Raw genomic sequence first — 25,320 nt, 5'->3', positions numbered from 1 at the left:
TGAATTAAAAATGTGGTCAATGTACATTTGTTCAAAATCCTTAATAACATCTTAAATTTTTAAAATACAGATTATAGCCTGAAATTATAATAGACTAAAAGTCACCTGTATTTCAGGTTTTAACTCATGAAAATAACCTCATTTTTAGTAGAAATAAAAAGTATATACAAATTTGTAAATCATAAATTGACAAAAATAATACAAGGTATTTTCACTTATTTAAATAAACAACCAAAAAGATTTTACCCAGTAAAAGGAGTAATTTGAGAGAAAACAAGCTATATTATATTTAAATAAACACAAAAAACACATGTGGAAGATGGTTTCAATTTCCCCAGGAGTCTTCATGAAGGTTTTGTAGTTGATGGTAATGGTGCTTTTCCTTTCTGTTTAGCAGCCTTTTCCATTTTTATCTGTAAGTTTAAATTATTTGTTGATATAATTTATAAAGCATTCTAAAGAAAAGTTGCACATACATCATAGATTCATGTGTTATTTATTGCCACCATTTCACAATTATTTAGCAGTTATTAAGCTGTTAAATACTAAAGCCAAAATTAATGGCTGAAGGGACCTATTTGCATATTTTAAATATGATTTTATTTAAACTTTACAGAAACATTTTAATAACAATAACATACAATGAATATTGCCTTAGGCCTCCCTGGTGGCGCAGGCAGTTAAGCGCTGCACTGTAAAGCTGTCCACAGCCTCTGCAGCACGGGTTCCATCCCAGCTGCCCGGGGAGAAACCTACATGGCGCAGCAGACCTCTCCTGTCTCGCCCACTGCTCCCCTCAGCAGTGTATTTCATCAGTCTGCCTGTGCTGTTCCCCGCTCTGTCTCTGGTGAATCCTCTCACCCTCCCGCACATCTGGCCTGTACCCCAGTTCTTGTATAAATAAATAAATCTTTTTAAAAAAATGAATATTGCCTTACAGAAAATGAGTCAATTAAAAAGTAAAGTTTAACTGTCTAATCTAACATCCAGTCTGTACACATTCCCTACAGAGTTACAGTATACAACTAATCTACCTGAAATATCTCTGGAACTTGAACTGCTTTATAGACTGAGTCCCATAATTTTCATTTCCACATTCCTACAGTTAGCATACTGAAGGTCTTCCTTCTCTATTGTAACTGAAACAAAGAAGCAGCTCATGTTCCCTAACAAGTAGCCTTCTGACCTTTCAGAAACATAAAGTCTTTTCAATGGGATAAAACACAGCAAGGTACATAAAAACTCATCTGACTCTTACTCACTCATGTTCACACACACACATACCAATTTCCAAAGGCAGCACCACTGCCTTAACTCTGCAAGAGAAGGAGACAGAAAAGGTGGGAGAGAAGTGGGGCCTCCTACTTCTAATGTGACAGGGTAATATCAAGAAACCAGGAGGAAACTGGTCAAGCCAGTCTACCCAATCTCATCCAATTTCAAAATACTTCCCAATAAAAAAATTAGATGATTCTAATCTGTATCTTCCCCATTTTTTCCTCTCAAAATCCTGAGTTGATTAGGAACCTCATATAAAGATTGAGGCACTTAATAAGTACTCAATAAACGCTAATCTCCTTCCCCTTCATTTAAGGTCAAATTTTAGATTTGTAGTAACATTAAAAAAAAAGAGCAAAGACACTACACAAACAAAAGCCAAAGCAGCATTTGCTCAGATGGAATAGTACTTAGCAAATACATCCATCTACTGTCTAAAAAGCAAAGATACCTCCTCCTGCGCTTCCTTGTTTTTTCGTTGTTTGGTTGGTCAGTTTTTTCCAGTTTCCTGGACTGACAGTTCCTTGCATCTAATTGACCTTTGATAACTATTTCCTTAATTCTTTCTTGGGGAAAAGAGATCCACAGAAAAAAATAATTTGACTTGATACATAGAAAAGCATCTCTTCATTAATAATCCCTCTTGTTATGATTTCTAATTTCATACCATATGGTCAGAAAACTAGTTAGTAAACTATTTTACCACAAAGGCTTCAGTTTTCAAAGCTGACTCACACTAATCATAGATTCTCCCCCTCACCAAATGTTACTAATGATTAGCAAAGGATACCAGCAGAGACCAGATACAGAAGTTAGCATCCCACCTTCTTAAGGGGCCCTGAACCCATAAGACACAGCTTCCTAAACATCCCTTTTACCTCAATGGTACATGACTTGGTTATTGAATAAAGATGAATAATAATAATGTTAATGGTATATGTCAGCTCAAAGGTTTTTGTTGAAGTTTGAACTTTAATTTTTTGCTTTGTTTTGGGTTTGTTTTAAAGATTTGTTTTTTATTTATTTATACATACTGGAACTGAGGTATAGGCCAGAAATATGTTGGGGTTGGGGGTGGTTTCACCAGAGCTAGAGTGGGGAGCAAAAAAGGTGGATTGACTGAAATACATTGCTGAGGGGAGCGGCTGCGAGACAAGAAGAGGTCTGCTGCACCATGTGAGTTAGCTCCCTGGCCAGGGATGGAACTCAGGCCACAGTGGCTGGTGATAGATTGATACCGTTGAGACTTTAACCCCTGCACCACAAGGGAGGCCCTGAACTGTAGTTTTCTTTTATTTTTTTAGATTTATTTATTTATACATGCACTGGGTACAGTCAGAAGCCGGGGAGGGTGAGAGAATTCACCAGAGCCAGAGCGGGGAGCAGAGCAGGCAGTAGGACCGAAGTACACTGCTGATGGAAGCAGCGGGCTGCAGGAGAGGTCTGTACGCCATGTGGGACCCTCCTCCGGTGGCCGGGGAGCAGCCGGGGATCGAACTGGCGCTGCAGAGGCTGCGGGCAGCTTCGCAACCCAGCACTCAACCACTGCGCCACCAGGGAGGCCCACCTGAACTGTAGTTTTCAAATTCCACTAATTCACAGGCTGGAGTTACAAACTATATCTTATAAATCCATAAATTCTATGTTTGTTTATAGGAAGCTGTCTGAACACACCAGGCACGTCCTTTAAAACACTCACAAATAAAAACCTTCCATTATCTCCCCACAAGAAAAAACCTTTGGCATGTTTTAAAGGCAGTCACCACTACCCAGCCTTCTAGAGGGGGAAGAGAAGAAGAATTCAGTGCCCTCATAAACCTCTGAGGAAAAATTAAAATTTACTCAAGAGTGTGTGTTCCAAGACTAGAGACTGATTTGATTAAAGTCTATCCTTGATAATGCTGCAAAAGTAGCCCTCTTTCGTCACTCTGACCATTTCAACTCCCTCTCCTTGATCCTACTACTACCTCTTTCCCTTACGCCAGCTTTCCAAAAGAACTTCTTTTTTTTTTTTTAATAGAGGCATGTTTTACTTATTTATTTATTTGTTTGTTTGCTTTTGTTTATACATGCACTGGGTACAGTCAGAAGCACGGGAGGGTGAGAGAATTCACCAGAGCCAGAGCGGGGAGCAGAGCAGGCAGAAGGACCGAAGTACACTGCTGAGGGGAGCAGCGGGCTGCAGGAGAGGGCTGCGCGCCATGTGGGACCCTCCTCTGGTGGCTCTGCAAAGGCCGCGGGCAGCTTCACAACCCAGCGCTCAACCGCTGAGCCACTGGGGAGGCCCCCAAAAGAACTTCTTATTCTGCCCAGTACGGTAACCACTAGGCATATATGGCTACTAAGCACTTGAATATGGCTAGTATGAATGAGAAAATAAATTTTAAATTTTGACTATTTAAATTTAGACTTACAGGGGTACATATGACAAATGACTACAGTGCAGATAATAGGGCATTTCTATCACTGCAGAAAGTTGCAGAGATTTAACTAGTTCTGCCTTAAGTCAAATCCAGGTTTCTCCCCTTCTACTTCAAAATTCATCAGGGAAGTCAAACTAATCTCTCTGTCCCCTACTCACTTCTTCTGCTATGTAATGATTTCTTTTTTCCTACATCTTTAGTTATTCAACAAATAACTAAAGCACTTGTTATGGAGGATACAACAAAAAGTGACAAGAGTGTCTCTACTTTCATGGCACTTAGTATCCACTTGGAGAGATTATAAATGCCCACAAGGCAATATTAAAATAATAGTAAGGAAAGCACTATGGGGAATGTACCATGTGGCTGGAATGCCACCTCTATACTTGATAAAACCAACATTATTTTGCAATAAACAAACACTAAACTATAAAACTCTCACATATGAAAAACATCAGAAGTGTAAGTACTTGACATGCATGAAAGCAAATATCAATCAAATCTGTGTTTATCTTTTCAATTTTCAACAAATATTGATTGATATAAACATTTTTCAATATTCCATAAATATTATGTACAAGGCACTGTGTTTAGTTCTAGGGAAACTACAAAGAAGAATAGAGTGCTATGCTTATCCCCAAGACATTTTTAGTGTAAAGAACTGATGAAAATTATCACAGAGAGCAGGGAAATAAGAATATAGAATGCAGCTGTTGAGTCCTGGAAACTGTTAAAATACTTCATTGGATAAATGGAAAGCTATTGGATAATTTTAACTAGTGTCTGATACATCTAGAAGAGGAAGAAATTCTACATATAATTTATAAGTCTCCTGATAACTAATTTTTTTTTTGCTGACAATTTTCTTTGTATAATTACTCAATCTTTATGACCCATAAAGTAGCCAATGCATTATGTTATTATTATTCATTAATCCTGTTTCTATCTGAATTGTTTTAAATAAGTCTCAAGGCCTAACACCAGCTATAACTAAAGGCGTTATGTTTTTTAATAGATGGTGCTCAATCAATATACAATTGATCTGCCGTATCTCTATTACAATTAAATGCTTAACGTAAGCCGTTTTCCCCATAGACCTACCCTTTCCTGGTATTGTCTTTCAAAGAAAGCCATGTCATCCTCTTCTGGTCTCCTTAAGGAAGAAACTTGACTACTTGTACCTACTAAATGAGGAGGAAAAAAATCTAAGTAATATGTAGTTGTAAATTCTCCTGAAATAAACAACAGAAAGAAAATTTTCCAGTAATAACTTTTTTATTTTTCAAACAAGAAAAGTCCTAAGTTGATCGTAGTGATCCTACTACCTGATTCTTTTTCAGAAAGCAGAGCATTATTGAGACTAATGTAATATTTATTAGCAAACATTCCCGAAATATTCAACTGGTTCTTATTAAATGACATATAGCTATTTTATACTAGAGCACATTTGGCTCTGTTCAATTACATTTTGTACTCTATAACTAAACTAGAAATCCACGTAACACTATACAGATAATACACAAAATTATAGAAGGTTTGTGATATGGTCAGAATATTTGTGTTCCCCCAAAGTTCATATGTTGAAATTCTAATACCTAATGTGGCAATTTAAGAAGGTAGGGCCTTTGGGGGTGCTTAGGTCATGGGGATAGAGCTCTCATGAATGAAATTGGTGTCCTTATGAAAGAGATGTCACACAGATCCTACACCATGTGAGGACACAGTGAGAAGGCATCTACAAGAACAAGAAGAGAACCTGCTCTGGAACACAATCATGCTGGCGCCTGGGTCTTAAGACTTTCCCACCTTTAGAACAATGAGAAATAAATTTCTGTTGTTTATAAACCACCAAGTCTGTTGTATTTTGTTACAGCAGCCCAAAGAAGGAAAGTTTTGTATAGGTAACCATAGTGATGATATTACCAGCTTCTTTTTTTTTTTTTTTCAACTATCAACTAAAAGGAATTTAAAAGTGCTTCAGGAAAGAAAACCTGGCTTCTTTGTACATACACCAAGAAGAACCCAGTTCCATGGAAAAGTTACCCTTCATTTCAGTAGAATATCTTAGTTGAGCCCGTTCATATCAAAAATAGACTATCAACAAATGCATATTCTAGTTTTTAAAGTATATGAATTCACTCTCAACCAGGAACATACAATATCACATAACTCCAGAGAATCACCAGAGTACAACCATACTGTGTCAACCATCCCTTATAAAGGCCTTGTTGAGAAAAACAAGAAAAATGCTTACATTATGTGCTATCTAGTCATTTGTCTGGAACTCTGGGTCTTCATCTAATCACATTGGACCATTTGAGCTAAGACTCTTGCAGACTCATCTTCATTGATTTATATTTTTGTGGCATATTACCATTTGTATGATAAAATGGTATGTTACCACATTTATCAAAGGTGCCTATCAGAAATGAGCAGCAATCAGAAATGTTGCATATGATGAAAAAAAGGTTTCTAAGGACCTTGGCCACTGCATCATTGAAGGTCATATAGACACACTTAAAATTCAGCATTGGTATAACTTTAGCACTAAGAACTCATGTTTCCTCCTTTATAACAATGAATAGAGTTACTGATCACACCTTTCTTTGTGCCTTGGTTGTCACTACACTAGGTCAACACCAAAGTTTAAGGAAGTAATTATATCAACTTTGAAAGGTGACACAATCATGTCCTTTTCCTTGATTTTGATTTCTTCTATCCATATTTTATCATTCCTTCATAGTTTGTTGTTTTTGTAAGCAGCCTTTTAATTAAAAAAGTCAAAATACAGGAAAAGGTTGTATAAAATGTACAAAAAAAACTATTGTATCAAAGAAATTCCCATTTTAAAATACTAAATACTTAATATATTATGTAAATTCCTTCTTGAGTGTCTTTATTTTTATTTTCAATAAAGGATATAGAACACTTATACTTAAAAATGAACTCTTAATTTTTATGTATAATTTATAAAATGATAAGACTTGCCAAATTGTAATTATCATTGAATTTCATCTTTTTTTAGAAAAGTCTAAAGGGCCAAGGCAATTAATCCACTAGAGGGCTCTCTTATTCAAACATCAAAGCAGCAACATGGCCAGAATAAGGTTTTAAAACTTCAAATTATGGGTTGTTAAAATTCTCAGATTTAGCAATTTTTTCCAAAAAAAAAAAAATAAGTGACTTGCTTTTTCTCAGTTCTGGTCAAAAAATGATAATCAAATTGTTATAACGGGGGAGGAGAAATGCCTAGCCTTGCATTCTCATTTACTACATTCAAAAATATTTCTCAATTTTATTTTATTACCAACTGTTAATGTTTCAGGAGAAGAACTAGAGGATGCTTGAAATGCCTTGAGAAATGGATGGTCTGTGGCTGTAACTGGAGAGTCTAAAAATTCAACAGAAGGTGCACCTAAGAACAAAACATAATAAAAATGAAAATTAGTCTCGAGTGAGGTGGAAGAAAAAAAAAGAAAAAATTAAATCTTGATTTTAAGAATACAAGTAAGTTATTTCTAATGTAAAATAAACCAGAACATCAACAGAATCATTAGAAAAAAATCCTTTCTGTAAAAGAAAATTTTCATTTAGTTTTATCTCATTATAAAAAAGGCAAATTACATTTCTCAGAGATCTTTTTCACAGGAAAAAAAATGTATTATGCACAAACGAAATGTATTTCAGCAAAGTGGTATAAAACCTCAATAGAGAAACAGAACTATCAAAAACAAGATATTTATATACAATAAGGAACTTCAAATTGAAGAGTACAATAAAATGAGATACCATCTTACACCAGTGAGAATGGCACACATTAAAAAAACAGACAACAACAAATGTTGGCAGGGATGTGGAAAATAAGGAACTCTCCTACACTGCTGGTGGGAATGCAAACTGGTCCAACCACTATGGAAAGCCATGTGGAGGGTCCTCAAACTATTAAAAATGGAGCTTCCATATGACCCAGCAATTCCACTCTTAGGGATCTACCCAAAGGATACAAAAACATTAATTCAAAAAGATACCTATGTTTATTGCAGCACTATTTATAATAGGTAAGATATGGAAACAACCCAAATGCCCAAAAATAGATGACTGGATCAAGAAGATGTGGAATATATACACAGTGGAATACTATTCAGCAATCAAAAAAGATAAACTCATGCCATTTGCAGCAACATGGATGGAGCTAGAAGGGATCATGCTCAGTGAAATAAGCCAGAAGGAAAAGGAAAAATATTGAATGGTTTCATTTATAGGAGGACTGTATGAGAACCAAATAAGGGATCAGGGAGAAAAAATAACAATAATAGTCACAATAATAAAATAACAAAACTAGCAGGCAACCATGGATAAGAGACATTATGCAATGGAAGGGGAAGAAAATGAATCAGGACAGGGGAGAGAAGAGCACAGGGGACTATGGTGATGGTTCATGGGTGAACTGGTGGTGGGAATTTTATGGGGACTACACAGTGACATAAAAGATGTAAATAAAAAGTTTTTTTAAAGAGTAGTATTTTTTATTCTTCACTGGGAAACCTAAAAACCATATGTTAATAATAAAAAACTTGTGCTTCCGCAAAATGAGAAAACATTAACACCCCAAACCACAAACAGCTGCTGCAGACATTGACTTTTTTGGTTCACAAAAGGAAGGACGCTACAGAGAAAAGTACAACTTTTTATACTTTTTTATGCTCTATCTGCTTCATAAAACCATTACCTCTCCCACATTCCTATTCTCATACCATGAGCAGAGGAAGGAAATAAACTTTTAGTCCTATTTTGTTTCAAAAGTCCCATCTTATAACATAAACATGTTAGGATAAATGCTCCATCTTTTAGATTCTGGCCCCCACTCCATACCCAGTTCCTCTCTCATGCAGCTTGTGGGAAAAATAGCAGAAGGGGGCTCAGGTTCTGTACCATTCTGGTGTCCACTTATCTCAAATGTTCATGCCTGGCCTAAGTTATAATTTAGTCTCTCAATGTTGTAGGGCCGGTAGTCTCACACTTGCTCTCAGTAAAAGTACAGATTCCCCCTGAGGTCCACCACTCCCTCTGTTGAATTCCCTAGTTCTGGGGACATACATCCTGTTCTACTCTGGAATCACCCTTTCCCCTTAATGTGATAAATGCTATCCAGGGCCACTGCCTCAAAAAAATCTTCCTATAAATCAGTGAAAAAAGATAAAAACATAAAAATCAGCAAAGTATATGAACAGACAATACACAGAAAGTAAAATTCACCATTTTACTTTACTCATCTCACCAATAATCAGAAAAATCAAACTAAAACAATATAAACATTTCCACACATCATACTGGCAAAAAAATAAGTTTAATAATATCAGCAATCAGCATAAATATGATGAAGTAGATAAGCTAAAACATCACTAGAGGAAATACAGAGTACTGCATTTTTTGAGGGCACATGGCAGAATGTATTAAAATTTCACATGTGCACACACATCAGTCCAACAATTCTACTTTTCTATATCATTGAAAAACTTATCATTTTTCAATATACAATACTGAAAAGGAAATACACAAGGAAGTAAGTTCAAGGATTTTGGAGCTAGGATTATTTTTAGTAGTAAAAAAATGGAAATAATCTCAATTCCATAAACAAGGAAATGGTTTAGATAAACTGATTTATCTACAGTTTGGAACAGTATGCTGCAATTAAAAATAATTACATCGATTTGTGTGTATTAACGTAACGGGCCTTCAAAATTGTTTTAAGTTAAAAAGAAGTTGTAAAATGTAGGCTAAAGAAAATTCAGCTCAATTGATGACAAGAAAGTACCCTCTGGGAGAGAATGTGGGGTAAAAAAAAGTGTTCAAGAGGGCCCTGCATTTCATTTTTATTGTTTGAATTCTCTACAACAAGAAAAATTAATGTATATTTTTATGTAATTTTTGCAACAAAAAACTCTTTGTTTTCAAAAATGCACCAGACAGGGCCTCCCCGGTGGCACAGTGGTTGACCGCTGGGTTGCGAAGCTGCACGCAGCCTCTGCAGTGCCAGTTCGATCCCCGGCCGCCAGGCAAGGGTCCCACATGGCACGCAGACCTCTCCTGCTGCCCGCTGCTTCCCTCAGCAGTATACTTCCACAGTCTGCCTGTTCTGCTCTCCGCTCTGGCTCTGGTGAATTCTCTCACCCTCCCAGGCTTCTGACTGTACCCAGTGCTTGTATAAATAAATAAATAAATCTTTTTTTTTTTTTAATAGAGGCATGTTTTTTATTTATTTATTTGTTTGTTTGTTTTGTTTATACATGCACTGGGTACAGTCAGAAGCGCGGGAGGGTGAGAGAATTCACCAGAGCCAGAGCGGGGAGCAGAGCAGGCAGAAGGACCGAAGTACACTGCTGAGGGGAGCAGCGGGAGGCAGGAGAGGTCTGCGCGCCATGTGGGACCCTCCTCCGGTGGCAGGGGAGCAGCCGGGGATTGAACCGGCACCGCAGAGGCCGCTGGCAGCTTAGCAACCCAGCGCTCAACCGCTGCGCCACCGGGGAGACCCAATAAATAAATCTTAAAAAAAAAAAAAAATGCACCAGACAGCTTAAATATTTGAAGTACATCAAACCATATTATTCTCCCTAATCCCACCCAACACTCAGGCAGATCAAGCTACCTTCAATAGTTTGAGATATATCTAATTTTTCCTTATATTACTTTAAACTTTTTAGATATGCAAGCAGATATATGTGTGTACATACATGTGTGTGCACACCTATGTGAGTAGAATGTCATAAATCTAATGTGTATACACATGTGCATATGCACACATGAACATATATGCCTGTGTTTCCAAAATGAGATAGCAAAAATTGCACACAATAGGGTAGCGAATAAACTGTATCATATCAAGTAAAAGAAAAATTATTCAGTTATTGCAAAACAATGGATTGGGGATAGGGATTTGGATTGGATAGGGATTGGGATAGGAGTGATTTCTTTTTCTCTTTTATTTTCTACATTTCTATAATAACCATATATTGTAGACAGGCAATAAGACCTCTCCAAAAATATAAAAAACAAATGATAAAATGTGTTCTGGAAAAAAAAAAAAAACATGAACATAAAATGCTAAACAAATATAAGGCTTCACCTTTGTTAGCACACATAAAAACAATATACATGATCACAGTTCACATATCATCACTTACCAATTCCACTGTCATCTAACCGCATGTAGCCTTCTGCTAGTGAGCTGAAGCCAGTTAATCCTCCCATTGCTGCATAGGGAACATCCTGTCCCACTGGTTTTCCCTGAGCCAGTCTTTCTTGCCTAGTTTCTACTATTGTGTCATGGGCATACGCAGGCTGACCACAAGCACATGTGAAGCAACTATGGAATCCTGAACACTTGGAACCTGAATCAAGATGTAAAGAGTTAAATGTTTTTAGATATAGGTACTGAGCCTTCTGCCCTAAAAACACTTATCTAGGCTAAAGTCATCTGAAGTCAAATCGTTCACCTCTGACCCCTATAACTCTCACCACCAGCCCCTGCTGCTCTTACTTATAGAAGATGCTGAAGTAGGAAGAGGGTAAGCAGCAGGAAAAAGTACTGGAGAAATCAACATGTACTTAACAAAATTGGGCTAACCACTGGAGAATTGAAAACGCGTGCTCTGTCCTCAAATACTGAGTCAAAATCAGATGTGGGGACAGTTCTGCGGTCTGAACTTGGTGAGGAGATAGGTGGAGAACACCCTATGAGACAATCCCCCATAAAAGTCATATAAAAGGCTAATCCACAGACACAGAAGAGATGCAATGAAATATCGTTTAGCAATAAAAATGAAAGACGTACTAATACATGCTGCACTGTGGATGAATCATAAAAACATTACGCCAAGTGAAAGAAACCCATCACAAAAGAGCACATATTCTACGATTCTACTTATATGAAATGTCTAGAGTAGGCAAACCCATAGACAAAAAGTGGATTATTGGTTGCCTAGGGTTATGGGGACAAAGCAACATGGAATAATTGTCAATAGATAAAGAGTTTCTTTAGGGGGTGACAAAAATGTTCTAAAATGTATTGTGGTGATGGTTGCACAACTCTGTGAATATATCAAAAGCCATTAAAGTGTACTCTTAAAATGGATAAGCTGTGTAATCTAGGAATCCTATCTTAGTAAAGTTGTTATATTGAAAAAAACAAGTCGTGTTGAAATAGTGGCCAGAATATACCATTGACAAAATTTTTACTCATTCAGACTTTTGAGAAATGTGAATAGGAACCAAGGCAAATAATAAATGTTTTATGCAACTACTTAAACAATGAAACATTCCTGCCACGTCATTAAAAAATGTTGTTATGGGGCCTCCCCGGTGGCACAGCGGTTGAGCGCTGGGTTGCGAAGCTGCCCACAGCCTCTGCAGCGCTGGTTCGATTCCCGGCTGCTGCCCGGCCACCGGAGGAGGGTCCCACATGGCACACTGGCCTCTCTTGCCACCTGCTGCTCCCCTCGGCAGTATACTTCGGTCCTTCTGCCTGCTCTGCTCCCCGCTTTGGCTCTGGTGAATTCTCTCACCCTCCCCGGCTTCTGACTGTACCCACTGCTTATATAAATAAATAAATCTTTAAAAAAAATGTTGTTATAACCTATTTCATAGAATTTAGAATTGAAGGCCTCCCCAGTGGCGCAGCGAGTTGAGCGCAGCACTATGAAGCTGTCTGCAGCCTCTGCAATGTAGGTTCAATTTCCAGCTGGCCAGGGAGATTCCCACATGGTGCGGCAGACCTCTCCTGTCGTGCCTGCTGCTCCCCTCAGCAGTACTTTCAGTCTGTCTGCCTGTTCAGTTCCCCACTCTGTCTCTGGTGAATCCTCTCCCGTGCCTCTGGCCTGTACCCCAGCTATTGTATAAATAAAAAATAAATCTTTTTTAAAAAAATTGAATCAAATGATTTCCAATGATTCCTAAAATCTATTACTATTGGCTTAACTTAGTTTAACTACATGAGACCAAGGTTTATGATAGCAAAACATGCAAATAACTTTATGAATTTTCCACAAAAAATAAAAATTTTAAATGGTTATCCATTAAATTTTCCTCCGTTGTTTAATATGGACTCCACAGCTTAATAAAAATGGCACATAGGGTATATTACATATTCACTAAAGAAAAAGATTCTGTTTGTGTGTCGATATCAATGGAACTCACAGGCATTGCAAGCGGAGCCGGGGGCAGCGCTATGTTGATCCGCAAAGTGCTTGCATCTGCAGCGAATGGGCTGTGTGCCATTCAGAGGGACATAAACGTAAGCCCTGCACTGGCAGCCAGTCACTCGGCAAGGCAGACTAATGGGACGCTGCTGTGGAATTGTTTCAAAGTCAGTTTTATGTTGCTTATACCTAAAAAATAAAAGGAAAAGGAAAGGAAAACCAGAAATACAATGCAGGTACTGCCAAAAATTGCAATTTCTCTTTTATTAAGGAATATTATTTATTTTATTTCTGTTTCATTGTTCTTGTTTGTAAGGTGAAAACTCCCCTGCATATGGTATTTCTGTCAGCTATGTTGCTTCAGAGAAAATCTTCACTCTTAGATTTTTATCTATTTAAGAATTTTCACAGTAATATACCCCCCAAATTATATAATTCCTTTAAAATATCACTACAGAGTCTTTAATACAGAAGCATAACCTAAAACTATGGCAAGTGTTCAATAAATACATATTTAGTGTACAACAAATAAATATTAATGGAATTTATTTTAATACAGTTTAACTTTTAACCTCCAAATAAATTATAAACATTTTAAGAGACAAAGCTCTTTGTTAAAACACTGCAATTTTCTTTTTTTTTTTAAGATTTATTTATTTATTTATGTTTACAAGAGCTGGGGTACAGGCCACAGATGCTGTGGGTGAGAGTTTTCACCAGAGACAGAGTGAGGAACAGAACAGGCAGATTGACTGAAATACACTGCTGAGGGGAGCAGTGTGTGAGACAGGAGAGGTCTGCTGTGCCATGTGGGTTGCTACCTGGCCAGCCGGGCATTGAACTCGTGCTGCAGAGGCTTCGGATTGCTTCACAATGCGGTGCTTAACCCCATGCGCTGCCAGGGAGACCCCTGCAAATTTCTTTAATAAGCCACTTACTTCCTGCTAATAAGGTGATATGCAGTAAAACAATATTAAATTTATAACTCTCAATATTAATCTAAGTAATAGATAATAAAATAACAATACCATTTTTCACTAAGCAAAAAGAGCTAAAGTTATTTTTAAAATGATACATAATTTGGGCCTCCCTGGTGGCACAAGGGGTTAAGACACAACCTACAAAGCTATCTGCAGCCTCCGCAGCATGAGTTCGATCCCTGGCCAGGGAGCTACCCACATGGCACAGCAACCTCTCCTGACTTGCCCACTGCTCCCCTCAGCAGTATATTTCGGTCAGTCTGCCTATTCTGTTCCCCACTGTGTTTCTGGTGAATCCTCTCACCCTGCATCTCTGGCCTATACCCCAGTTCTTCTACGCTAAATAAATAAATCTTTAAAAAAAAAAAACTATACATAATTCACAATGCTGTCAAGAGTGTTATAAAAGAACCAATCCTGTTTAATGTTTCCAGAAACTTTAAAAAAATCTATCCTTTAACCCAGACAGTTCCTTTCTGGGGAAAAAAAAGAACTTTGTGAATAGCAATGGTATTAGTAACAGTACATACAACAGCAAAAAAGGGAAACATACACACACATACTAGTAAAGGAATAAATAACTAAAATACTAGACAACTTTTTTCAGCAGTGAAGCCCTTTCTTCAAGTTCAATCTTTTACAGAAACATAATACATAAAATATAAAAAGACAAAGCAAGACAAAGAGCCATAACTGGAATCCTTCTTCCCCTCACTGCCCTGATATCCCCAGACTACCTCACAGCTGTGAGTTACACACAGTGCACCCCACTGAATTAGCTAGCATATTAAGGAGGCATTTAAAATCCTGTTTATAATTACTACATAACAATGTGAAAACATTTCTGTCATTCTATCGTTTAAAACTGGTTAAATGTTTACACACACATAAAATCATAAAATTAACAATTAAATTATTAATATAAAGAAAAAAATTACACAAATATAGTAAAATGTATCATCAGCAGCTGGCATTCAATAGAGTTTTTTTTACTTTCTACACATTCCTTATTTCCCTTTATAACCATGTTTCACTTTTATAATGGTAGGGAAAAAATATAAAAAGAGATCTCACCGCACTGAGTTTTTATGAGAACTTTTCCAACAAAGTTGGGCTGAGTCAATTTTGAGGGTTAATCCCATGATATATACAAATAAGAAACTGGCACTAAATTCATAGCAGAGCAAGTTATAAAACTAACACAAATTGACCAAACTCCTCTTCAATTCAGGAAGATATCAATAAATCCCTCATCCTCCATTCCTCCAGTGTTTTCAGCAGGCGTTGCTAAAGAAATGTAAAGTCAATCTATACACATTACTCATCCTAGCAACTGCCTAACAACCTTTGGCAAACTCAAGTCTGTAAACAGCAACTACAAAGAGTTTCTCATGAAAGAGACCCAGAAACTATGCAAACAGGGCGGTTCTCCTGCTGTTCCTTTGGAACAGCAGTTCAAGTTGTTACCTAAAAACACATAACCGGTTCAGTGGTTTTTTCCCCTACAAAGCAGTTTTGTCCTTCTGAGTTGTACAACTGTGATCTGTGACAGGAGTAAAATTTAAAGTATAACACAACGAACACAGTCCAATGCAAACCTCAGGTACAGGCTACACACACCAATGACTGGAACTTCATATATTTACTTTCCTCCATGTGCTTTTCTCGAACATTTGTAATAAAACTCTATATGCTTATATCTTTGTTTAAAGAAAGGTATCCACCCAATATGTTTCTTAAAATGCAGAGGGAGATTAGTTAAGTTTGAGGAGAAATGCTTCTATTTGTAGTCTGGTTACCTGTTCAGTCAGGTCAATGCAAACAACTCTTAAAGCAGTTTTGCAGTCTGATGACCCAAGTTCTGCCTTGCCTAGTGGGGGACTCCCCAGTTGACTGCAAGGCCTCTGGCAAAGTCACAAGGGTACCAATATCTTTTTATCAATAGAAGAGACATTTAAAGTGATGGACTCCATAATGAGTTCTGCTAGAACATACAGAAATTTTTTTATTACAGCACAAAAAAATAAAACCTTTAGATAATTTCTAAAATATTATTTGAAGCACTATTTTAAAATGTTTCTCACTGGTCACAAATAATGTTATATATAGAAGGATGATATGCCCCCTCTCATACAGTTTCATATTTTCTAGTCATCAGAAAACTTGCCAGTAAAATATCTTACCTATGTGTACAAAAACACAGTGTCTCTGGACCCACAAGTTTACAATCCATTCCAGTTGGTGATCGCCAGCTCACAAATAATCTGTTCTGTAAGCGCATAGGTAAAACTTTTCTTTTGTATTCTTCATATTCTTCAGGAGTAAAAAGTTTCCCTCCATCATCCTCACCAACAATTCTACCAAAGAAAAAAAAAAGTTTAAAAAAAAAGTTATTTAATCCTGAGATAAACTTAAGATTTGAATATTTATTCTTCAAGTGAAAAATCTTAAATTCGGGCCTCCCCCGGTGGCGCAGTGGTTGAGCGCTGGGTTGCGAAGCTGCCTGCAGCCTCTGCAGCGCCAGTTCAATCCCCGGCCACTGGGTGAGGGTACCACATGGTGCGCAGACCTCTCCTGCCGCCCGCTGCTCCCCTCAGCAGTGTACTTCGGTCCTTCTGCCTGTTCTGTTCCCCGCTCTGGCTCTGGTGAATTCTCTCATCCTCCCGTGATTCTGACTGTACCCAGTGCTTGTATGAATAAATAAATAAATTTTTTAAAAAAAAAAAGAAAAAAGCTGACTTATTAAAAAAAAATCTTAAAATAAAAAAAAAAGAAAAATCTTAAATTCTAAAATTAGACGCTTATACGAAAGAAAGGGCACTTAATCTTGATATGTTACTTTAGTCATATGGTAACAGTAAAATTATATATTCTTAGTAATAAAGCTTTGCTTCCCATATAAAATATTACAAAAAATAAAATCAACAAATTCATAACATTTGACATTACTAATTGAGGTTTACCAATGGTGGTTTACTACATATTCATCTCAACTTCTCCTTTCATTCTGAAGCACCATGCTCATTCTTTTCATTAATAGCTAGAACCTAAACTACTAAAAATGTTAACATTTTTCTCCATTAAATATAGCACTAGCGGCCTCCCCAGTGGCACAACGGGTTGAGCACAGCACTGTGAAGCTGTCTGCAGCCTCTGCAGCATGGATTCGATTCCCGGCCCGCAAGGGAGATTCCCACATGGCACAGCAGACCTCTCCTGTCACACCTGCTGCTCCCTTCAGCAGTGTTTTCGGTCATCTGTCTATTCTGCTCCCCACTCTGTCTCTGATGAATTCTCTCACCTTCCCGCACCTCTGGCCTGTACCCCAGCTCTTGTATAAATAGAACTTTAAAATAAATAAATAAACAAATATAGCACTAAAAATTTTTAACATATTACTTCGTTAAAGATAGTACAAAACTCATGACCATAAAAGACGGCAAAACTAATGTCCATACCTGACCCCAAACCTAGGCCAGGAGTTTAAATTAAGAGAGAATGGAGGGCCTCCCCAATGGCACAGCGGTTGAGCACTGGGCTGCGAAGCTGCCCATAGCCTCTGCAGCACCGGTTCGATCCCCGGCCACCGGGCGAGGGTCCCACATGGCGCGCAGACCTCTCCTGCCGCCCGCTGCTCCCCTCAGCAGTGTACTTCGTCACTCTGCCTGCTCTGCTCCCTGCTCTGGCTCTGGTGAATTCTCTCACCCTCCTGCGCTTCTGACTGTACCCAGAATAAAATAAAATAAATAAATAAATAAATAAATAAATCTTAAAAAAAAAAAAGAGAGAATGGAAAGCGAAGGTCATTGGTTATGATGACAATGTTGCAAAGATCAGCATTTTAGCAAAAAAAAATTATATTTTATTTTTGCTTTATGAAACTACACAAAACCACAAATATTCTTGGATCTATGCAAATACCCTAGAGTCTACACAAACTCAAGCCAATACCTGTGTGTTAAGTAGTCAGGTACATCAATGTTTAATTCCAGAAGTCAGACCTTTATGCAAAAACTTAAGTTATCTCTATTTCTTAGAAAATTAAGATTTGGCCTCCCTGGAGGTAGAAGAAGACAAAAGAATTTGTTCAAAATTGAAGAAACTTCTCTTTGAAAATATAGTCCTATGAAGGTCATGAAAAGTGCTGTTTGCAGAATGCTACATAATTACTTGTGCAATTCACAGCTTTTTTCAAACTTTTCAAACTTTCAAGCCTTCAGCAGATGCTTGTTCAGAAACTATAGTCTTCCTTATTTAAAAAATTTGGATACAAAAAGGGTATTTAATCCTGAGATAAACTTTGGACCATTTCAATTTAGGGAAGCTACCAAGAAGTACAACAAGTACTAGAAAAACCTTTAAATAAATGCAAATTGTTAAAGGATGGAACAGATTGTTTGAGTTCTAAACCAATGCCCCAGAAAACTTAATTTACAGAATCCCTGTGGATCATTTTCAAATGCAGATTCACACTAAAAGTCCTGAGAATCTGAATTCCTAACAAGTTCCCAGGTGATTCCCACACCACTGGTCCATGGTTGCTACACTTTGAGTTGCAAGGTTCTAAACTTCCCTCCCAAATGCCTCCCACAAAAGCACCCAAATAAGGCTGACTCTGGGAAAACTTTGAGGAAGGAGAGTTCCTAACCTAGATTCATCCTTCAGACCCTTTCACACTCCTTTCATAACTAGCCACCCAAGTCCTGTTTCTCCCATCTTTCCCAAATATCAATGTCAGTAAAGTTCCGGATAATCTCTTACTGAAACTTGTTCCAGGTTACTTATGCTTACAAAAGTAATTAATCACCAGGCCCTAATATTTTCTGGATCAAGCAAGACACAAATCTAAATATCTAAGTTACAGTTAACATTAGGATCCAGCAAGTGTTCCCAGGGAGAAAACCCTGGCGACTTGGAGGCTAAAGGTGCTGGCTCTGCCCTGGGTGAGAGCTGGGTGGGAGCAGTTCTAGGCACAGGACACCTGGAGTTACCTGGATCTACCTGAACGTGGGATGAGGCCTGACCCATCAAGCTCTTGGCTCCCACTTTTCTGGCTGAGTGTTACCAGGACATTCTATGTGTTACCCAAACCTATGCCACCGTGACAAGAGGAATGCTATTAGCTAGGGAACTGGAGTGCCCGAACACTCCTGGGTGATTTGGGGCGGTCACTTTTAAGCAGGGCAGTTAGTCCCTCTCAAGTTTCCCAAGTGGGGTCGTGACTGTCTCACTTCCCCTTAAACACATTCCCCTCTCCAACTTCGCGTCTACTAGCTTGTCCCTCTCCAGTAATTCCCCTTCGGCCAGTTCCCAACTGTCAAAAACCCTTACAAACTGAAAATGAATCCCTCGCCATAGGTGCGCAGCCTTGTCAGGATTCAAGGAAAGGGAATCCTGTCCCCAAACCAAAGGGGCGGCAGCATTTCCAATTTCAGGAGAGGAGTTTCTCCAGAAGCCCTAAAACCACACCAGTGGGTGCCTTTTTCCCAAACCAACGCCTCGGAGTTAGGTGCACCTTTGGCAGTTTACGACGTAACCTGCTACTAACATGCAAGTTCCATGTCTGCTTTTATAGGCCCCGAATATTTAATGTGTAATTCTTTAATGTCCACTTCAGGGGGGGAAAAAATGGGTAACTCTAGAGTTAATAATCCGTCTTGTCAGGGATGGGCGTGTTGGGGGGAGAGGGAGCTCTTAATTGGCCGCGGAAGAGAGCTATCATTACAGAACTGCACGTCATTACAATATTTAATGACAGAAAGAAGAAACTGAAAATCTATGTAAGCTCCGCCAAAAGCTGGAGAAAGAACCCCGCGAGCCCGGCCAGGCCACAGCCGGGTCCCCAGCCGCCCACCCGCGATCCCCGGGGGAGCCGCACCCCACAGAGCCGCCCCTCACCTCCGGTACTCCAGGTACTCATCGACGGCCGCCGCGCCTCCGGGAGGCAACGTCACCCGCTCCATGGTCGGCGGGGAAGCGCGAAGCGCCCGCGCCGCACGCCGGGAGCCGCCCAGCGAGCGAGCGGACCCCGGGGCAGCCAGAACCCGCCTCGGCCGGCCGCGCCCCCTCCCGCTCGCCTCGGGATTGGCTCGGCCCACGACCGCCCAACGGCGCGGGCCGCCTGCGCTTCCACCCTGCGGCCGCTGCGGGGCGCGCGAAACACCCTGCGGGCGGCCCCGCCCCACTGGGGATGCTATTTGCCTTCCCCGCTCGCCTCTCCCTTTGCTTACTGCAGGAGGGCTCCCGTGAAGCAGCCAGGGACGGGAGGGTACGTACCTTGTCTATAACGGAGGCACAGAAAATGGCTTGTTTCTCTGTCCTGTGTGTTTCGCCGTTTTTGAGAAGGTTCTAGATAGTTTCAGAAACGCCATGCCAGCCGTGTTTGCAAAATTGGCAGTTTTTTAAAAAATGTGATAAACTCATGCAATTTGCAGCAACAAGGATCGAGCTGGAAGGGATCATGCTCAGCGAAATAAGCCAGAAAGAAAAAGAAAAATACCGGATGGTCTCACTCATAGCAGGAATCTAGAAAACCTAAATAAGGGACCAGGAAAAGGACTAATTATAATAAAGTAAAAATCAAAATCAACAAGCAACTATAAACTAGAGACATACTAGGGGGGAGGGGACGAGGGATTAGGGTCAAAATAAGGGGGGTGGGGAATATAACCAAAATGAAAATGCATACATGGTGCAAAAATGAAAAATGATGTAAAAAATATATAAAAGAAAAAAAGAAAAGTAACATGAAATACTACAATATTTTGCTCCTTCATTTATAAAACTTACAAAAGATACTAAAAAAAAAGTGATATAAAACCAGTAGTTCATCTATTGTACTTTAGGTGTTGCTAAAGTAACGTGGTATACAAAGGAAGAAAATCCAGGGAAACAAGTATAAACAATTTCCTTAAGATTTTTTTAAGCCTTTGGAAATATTCTTCACAAAATCTTAGAAATGTAAGTTGAATTACTATACAATTGGTAATTTGGACATAATCTTGTTGCACAACCTGAAAAAGGTGCAGGAAATCCATTCTTCTGTGGTCTGGCCTGAGCCAGAACATGATAGGACCTCTGCTTTAGCCGTTAACTTGTTTAGTTTAACCTGCTGTGACACATTCCTCAGGGCCACTGTAATGGGTTGTTTGATGCTTGAGGAGATATTTTGTTCCTTATGAAGATGAAGATAACATCAAGGCCTGATGACCATCTGCAGGTCACTTTAAACTGATAACACAGAAAAGAGGATCTATTCCAGGAAATCATTGATAACCCTGCGGCTGACTTCCCCAGCTGGGTAGCTGGTAGAGTGCTGATGTACAATATACATTTAGTAAAGGTTCATTAAATTAGCACAAAGTAATATTCAAAAAAAATCACTGAGGACATACTTTAAGTCTTACATACTTTAGTATAGTGCTAGTTCTGATTTCTCAGTTCTGCCTATTGAAATTTCACATTCCAAAATGGCATATAGCTTGTTGAATCTATTTCATTTTTCTTTTTTTCTATAACTGCTTTTTTAATTATTCAATTTTACGAATATCTAATACTAAGCAGACCCAAAAACAAATACTAGTTTGTAAAACTAAGCTATTTAAATTATTTTTGCAATAGAATGTATAGTTCTCTTGATGATGGCAGACATGTGGTTTGGTAGTATTCCGAAACATCATAGCAACGGTGGTTTTCCTGATTTTGTGTAGACTTCAAGAATTATGAAACTGCTGTCAAACCAGTAAGACTGCATTTTTGCATCCTTCATTTTCAGAACTGTTGGTAACCTGGGCATATTTTCCCCAAATAACTTTGCCTCCTTGTGTCACAAGGCCCAACTTGATCATATACACTTCAGTGGTATACCTTTCCTAATAATATCCAAAGCTGTATATAGGAGGGCTGAGGGATTTTGGCCCTCAAAATTTTGGCAGGCAAAAGATGGCTTTTAGTTCATAGTGTGTTACATAGACCTTTTTGAAATGTAAATCCTTTGGTCTAATGAATCTTTCATATTGAGGTGGTTTTCTTGTAAAGCTGTCTCCAACAGACTTTAGTGACCATGCTCTTCCACACTTTCTTCTTTCTCTTTGCTGTTTGAAAAACTTTTAATACTTCTGTTTCTCCCTGGGCATGAACTTTGAGCAGAGGGGCTTTCCGTTTTTCTGCCTCCTCTTTTGTTTTTGTTTAATCATATTGCAAACCATACTTTAGTTTGGGTCTGTCCATCTCTGTCCAGTAGATTTGTAGGCGCTGCTACTTCTGCAGTCTTTTCATCATTCTTCTGTTTGTTCTTTCTCTTTTCAAGTATCTTGATAGTCTTTTTCATTTGTATTTTCACAACATGGCGCTGTTTATGGTAGAGCTTAGCTTTCAGACCAATTATCTTTTTCGCCTTTTTTGAACCTTCATAGGCCTCTTGAACTTCCTTCTTTCTTTTTTTCTCATGATAGTCCAAACAATATCTATCCATACCATTACGGTGTAACTCAATACTTTGAGTTTTTGGCTTTGTGACAGCCATAGGGACACTGGATACAGCCTCATAGGCGCTAACAAACTCTTTATTTTCAGGTCTCAGGGGCCCACAAACTGCATGCAGCAGCAACCTGCGACACAAAAGGGCACTTCTGTTTCATTTTTCTAGTTACAGTTGAAGAGATGCTGTGACCAAGACTGAAATTAAAATGGAAAAGCAAATATATTCAAATAAGGAAAAGATACCCTTGCTTTTAAATTATTTCATTAGTATTTTTAGTTATCTTATATTTTTTTCATCTTACATTTTAAAATTAAAGTGTAAGTTAAAAATAGTTCTTTTTCAGACAAAACTAGCAGGCAAATTATAGATCTGAGACACACAGCAGGGAAGGAGTGGAGGGATCAGAACAGGGAAAAGAAGAGCACAAGGGACTAGGGTGACGGTTGTAGGGGTAATGTTGTGGTAGAGATTTATGGGGGCTATGCCTGAGGGGAGAAATCAAATATTGTACAAAAATGAAAAACGATGTAAGAAAATTTTTTTAATTTTTTTTAATTTTTAAAAAGTAAGGATTAAAAAGATGACATCGGCAAAAAAAAAGTCTTTTTCCTTTTTTGGTTCCTTTCTGTTTGGTTTTAGCTCTAAATAAAGAATGACGATTGCCTTCAAAAGTTTTTTTATAAACAGGTCAAGTTTGTTATGATTACCAGCACAAGAAAATTTAAGGGTATCCAAAGAATATCTTAGCACCTTGACGTGACCCAATTTGCTGGATGAGTAGTATATTAATATTATTAGACTAATTAAAAATTTTGAAAAATTCCTTTAAGAAACAGGATACTATTTAGTGGATCATAAAAAAAATTTCTGACTCTTAAGTCTTGATTTGTATTTTATCGCTATCTTGAATTCCTTATAAGCATCTCTAAAACGCCCTGTGTTACTAATTACACAAATATATAAAAGTTGATTAGTATAAGTTTATTTATTTTATCTTAATTCTTTTGAAATGGATAAAACAGTTATCTTACATGATTTTATAAAGTATCTGATTTCTTACATAGGGAATTTCATGTAGTTGATAATAAATTAAAGTTTATCTTACTCTTTATACCTTGGAAACCTGAACCTTATTGCAGGACAGTTCAATATTAAATGTGAAATAATGTATTGCATAATACATAGCCCTCTGTGCCACAAATTGTTACCTAATGTCTATTCTGTATCTTGCATTATATTAGGTGCTCAGGATATAGAGCGACAAATGAACAAAACAGAAAAGGCAATGATGATAAGCAGTATCAAGTAACAGGAAGCAGATTAAGAGGAATAGACAATAAAGGGGATGAGCTTTTATATCTATCAGGTAAATATCTCTAAAAACATAGGCAACTGGGCAGCATCCTGAAGGAACAATAGAATAAGCCACGAGGACACTGAGAAAGAGTGCCCCAGGAGGACAAATCTGGAAGTGCAAACATCCTGAGGTAGAAGCGCATTTTGCTTTGTTTAAGCAAAGAGATCAGAGCTTTGGAATGGTGTGAGGAAGGGGGTGTGGGAAATGAGGTCAGGGAGGAAGTGGGGCCCAGTTCATAGAGCCTTATAGAGCCAAAGAAAGATGATGTGAGCTATATATAAACTTAAGTTCTCTGGAAGATGAAGGGTAATCAAGAAAGAGTCATGTTTTAAAAGTAAAAAGAAAAAAATGAAATGAATTTTAATGTTATTTTACTTTTTTTCTATATTACTAAATCTTTAAATCCAGTGTATTTTTTAATACTCATAACCACATCTAAATTCAGGCTAGACAAAGCTCTCCTGAAAAAAAAAGAAGGGAATGGAGGCATCACACTCCCAGACTTCAAACTATACTACAAAGCCATAATCATCAAAACTGCATGGTATTGGAACAAGAACAGACATACAGACCAATGGAATCGAATAGAAAATCCAGAAATAAACCCACAGATTTATGGTCAACTAATCTTTGACAAAGGAGCAAAGACTATGCATTGGAGCAAAGAAAGTTTGTTCAATAAATGGTGCTGGGAAAACTGGGTCGCTACATGCAAAAGAATGAAGCTTGACCACTACCTCACACCATACACAAAAATCAACTCAAAATGGATTAAAGAACTAGACATAAGACCTGAAACCATAAAATATATAGAAGGAAATATAGGCGAAACACTACGTGATTTGCACATCAAAGACATCTTTACAGACACATCACCCAAAGCAGTGATAGTGAAGGCAAAGATAAACAGCTGGGACTACATCAAATTAAAGAGCTTCTGCACAGCAAAAGAGACAATAACAAAAACAAAGAGAAACCCCACCAACTGGGAGAACATTTTTGCACCCAACACTAATGATAAAGGACTGATCACAAAAATCTACAAAGAGCTGATGAGATGCAACAACAACAAAGAAAATAATCCAGTCAAAAAATGGGCAGAAGAGCTAAAAAGAAACTTCTCTGAAGAGGAAATGCAAATGGCCAACAGGCATATGAAAAAATGTTCAACATCACTTGCAATCAGGGAAATGCAAATCAAAACCACCATGAGATACCATCTTACACCAGTGAGAATGGCACATATTAAAAAAACTAGCAACAACAAATGTTGGCGAGGGTGTGGAGAAAAAGGAACTCTTCTGCACTGTTGGTGGGAGTGCAAACTGGTCCAACCACTGTGGAGAGCTGTGTGGAGATTTCTGGACCTACTAAACATAGAGCTTCCATATGATCCAGCAATTCCACTCCTAGGTATTTACCCAAAGGACACAGAAACATCAATTCCAAAGAACACCTGCACCCCTATGTTTATAGCAGCACTGTTTACAATAGCTAAGCTTTGGAAACAACCCAGATGCCCAAAAATAGATGACTGGATCAAGAAGATGTGGTACATATATACCATGGAATATTACTCAGCATTCAAAAAAGATAAACACATGCA

At 38.2% G+C, this 25,320-nt stretch overlaps 1 protein-coding gene and 1 pseudogene across 1 annotated transcript; both read right to left on the bottom strand.

The window, feature by feature from the left end:
• Positions 1 to 20: 20 nt before the first annotated feature.
• Positions 21 to 19,875, bottom strand: FAM221A (family with sequence similarity 221 member A). Its single transcript, XM_037509224.1, has 7 exons — positions 19,774 to 19,875; positions 16,059 to 16,232; positions 12,894 to 13,084; positions 10,883 to 11,089; positions 7,009 to 7,116; positions 4,803 to 4,885; positions 21 to 413 (listed from the first exon to the last, which is right to left on the bottom strand). Exons 1-7 carry the CDS (start codon positions 19,836 to 19,838, stop codon positions 345 to 347), a joined length of 897 nt encoding a protein of 298 aa, XP_037365121.1. The 5' UTR covers positions 19,839 to 19,875; the 3' UTR covers positions 21 to 344.
• Positions 19,876 to 21,608: 1,733 nt separating this feature from the next.
• LOC119250185 (ribosome biogenesis protein NSA2 homolog) lies at positions 21,609 to 22,399 on the bottom strand (annotated as a pseudogene).
• Positions 22,400 to 25,320: the final 2,921 nt, after the last annotated feature.

The sequence above is a fragment of the Talpa occidentalis genome, unplaced genomic scaffold, assembly GCF_014898055.3.
Source record: "Talpa occidentalis isolate TD23 unplaced genomic scaffold, MPIMG_talOcc4v2.1, whole genome shotgun sequence".
In the NCBI taxonomy this organism is placed as follows: domain Eukaryota; kingdom Metazoa; phylum Chordata; class Mammalia; order Eulipotyphla; family Talpidae; genus Talpa; species Talpa occidentalis.
Note: the sequence above shows the minus strand (reverse complement) of the source record. Positions and strands in the feature narration are given on the sequence as shown.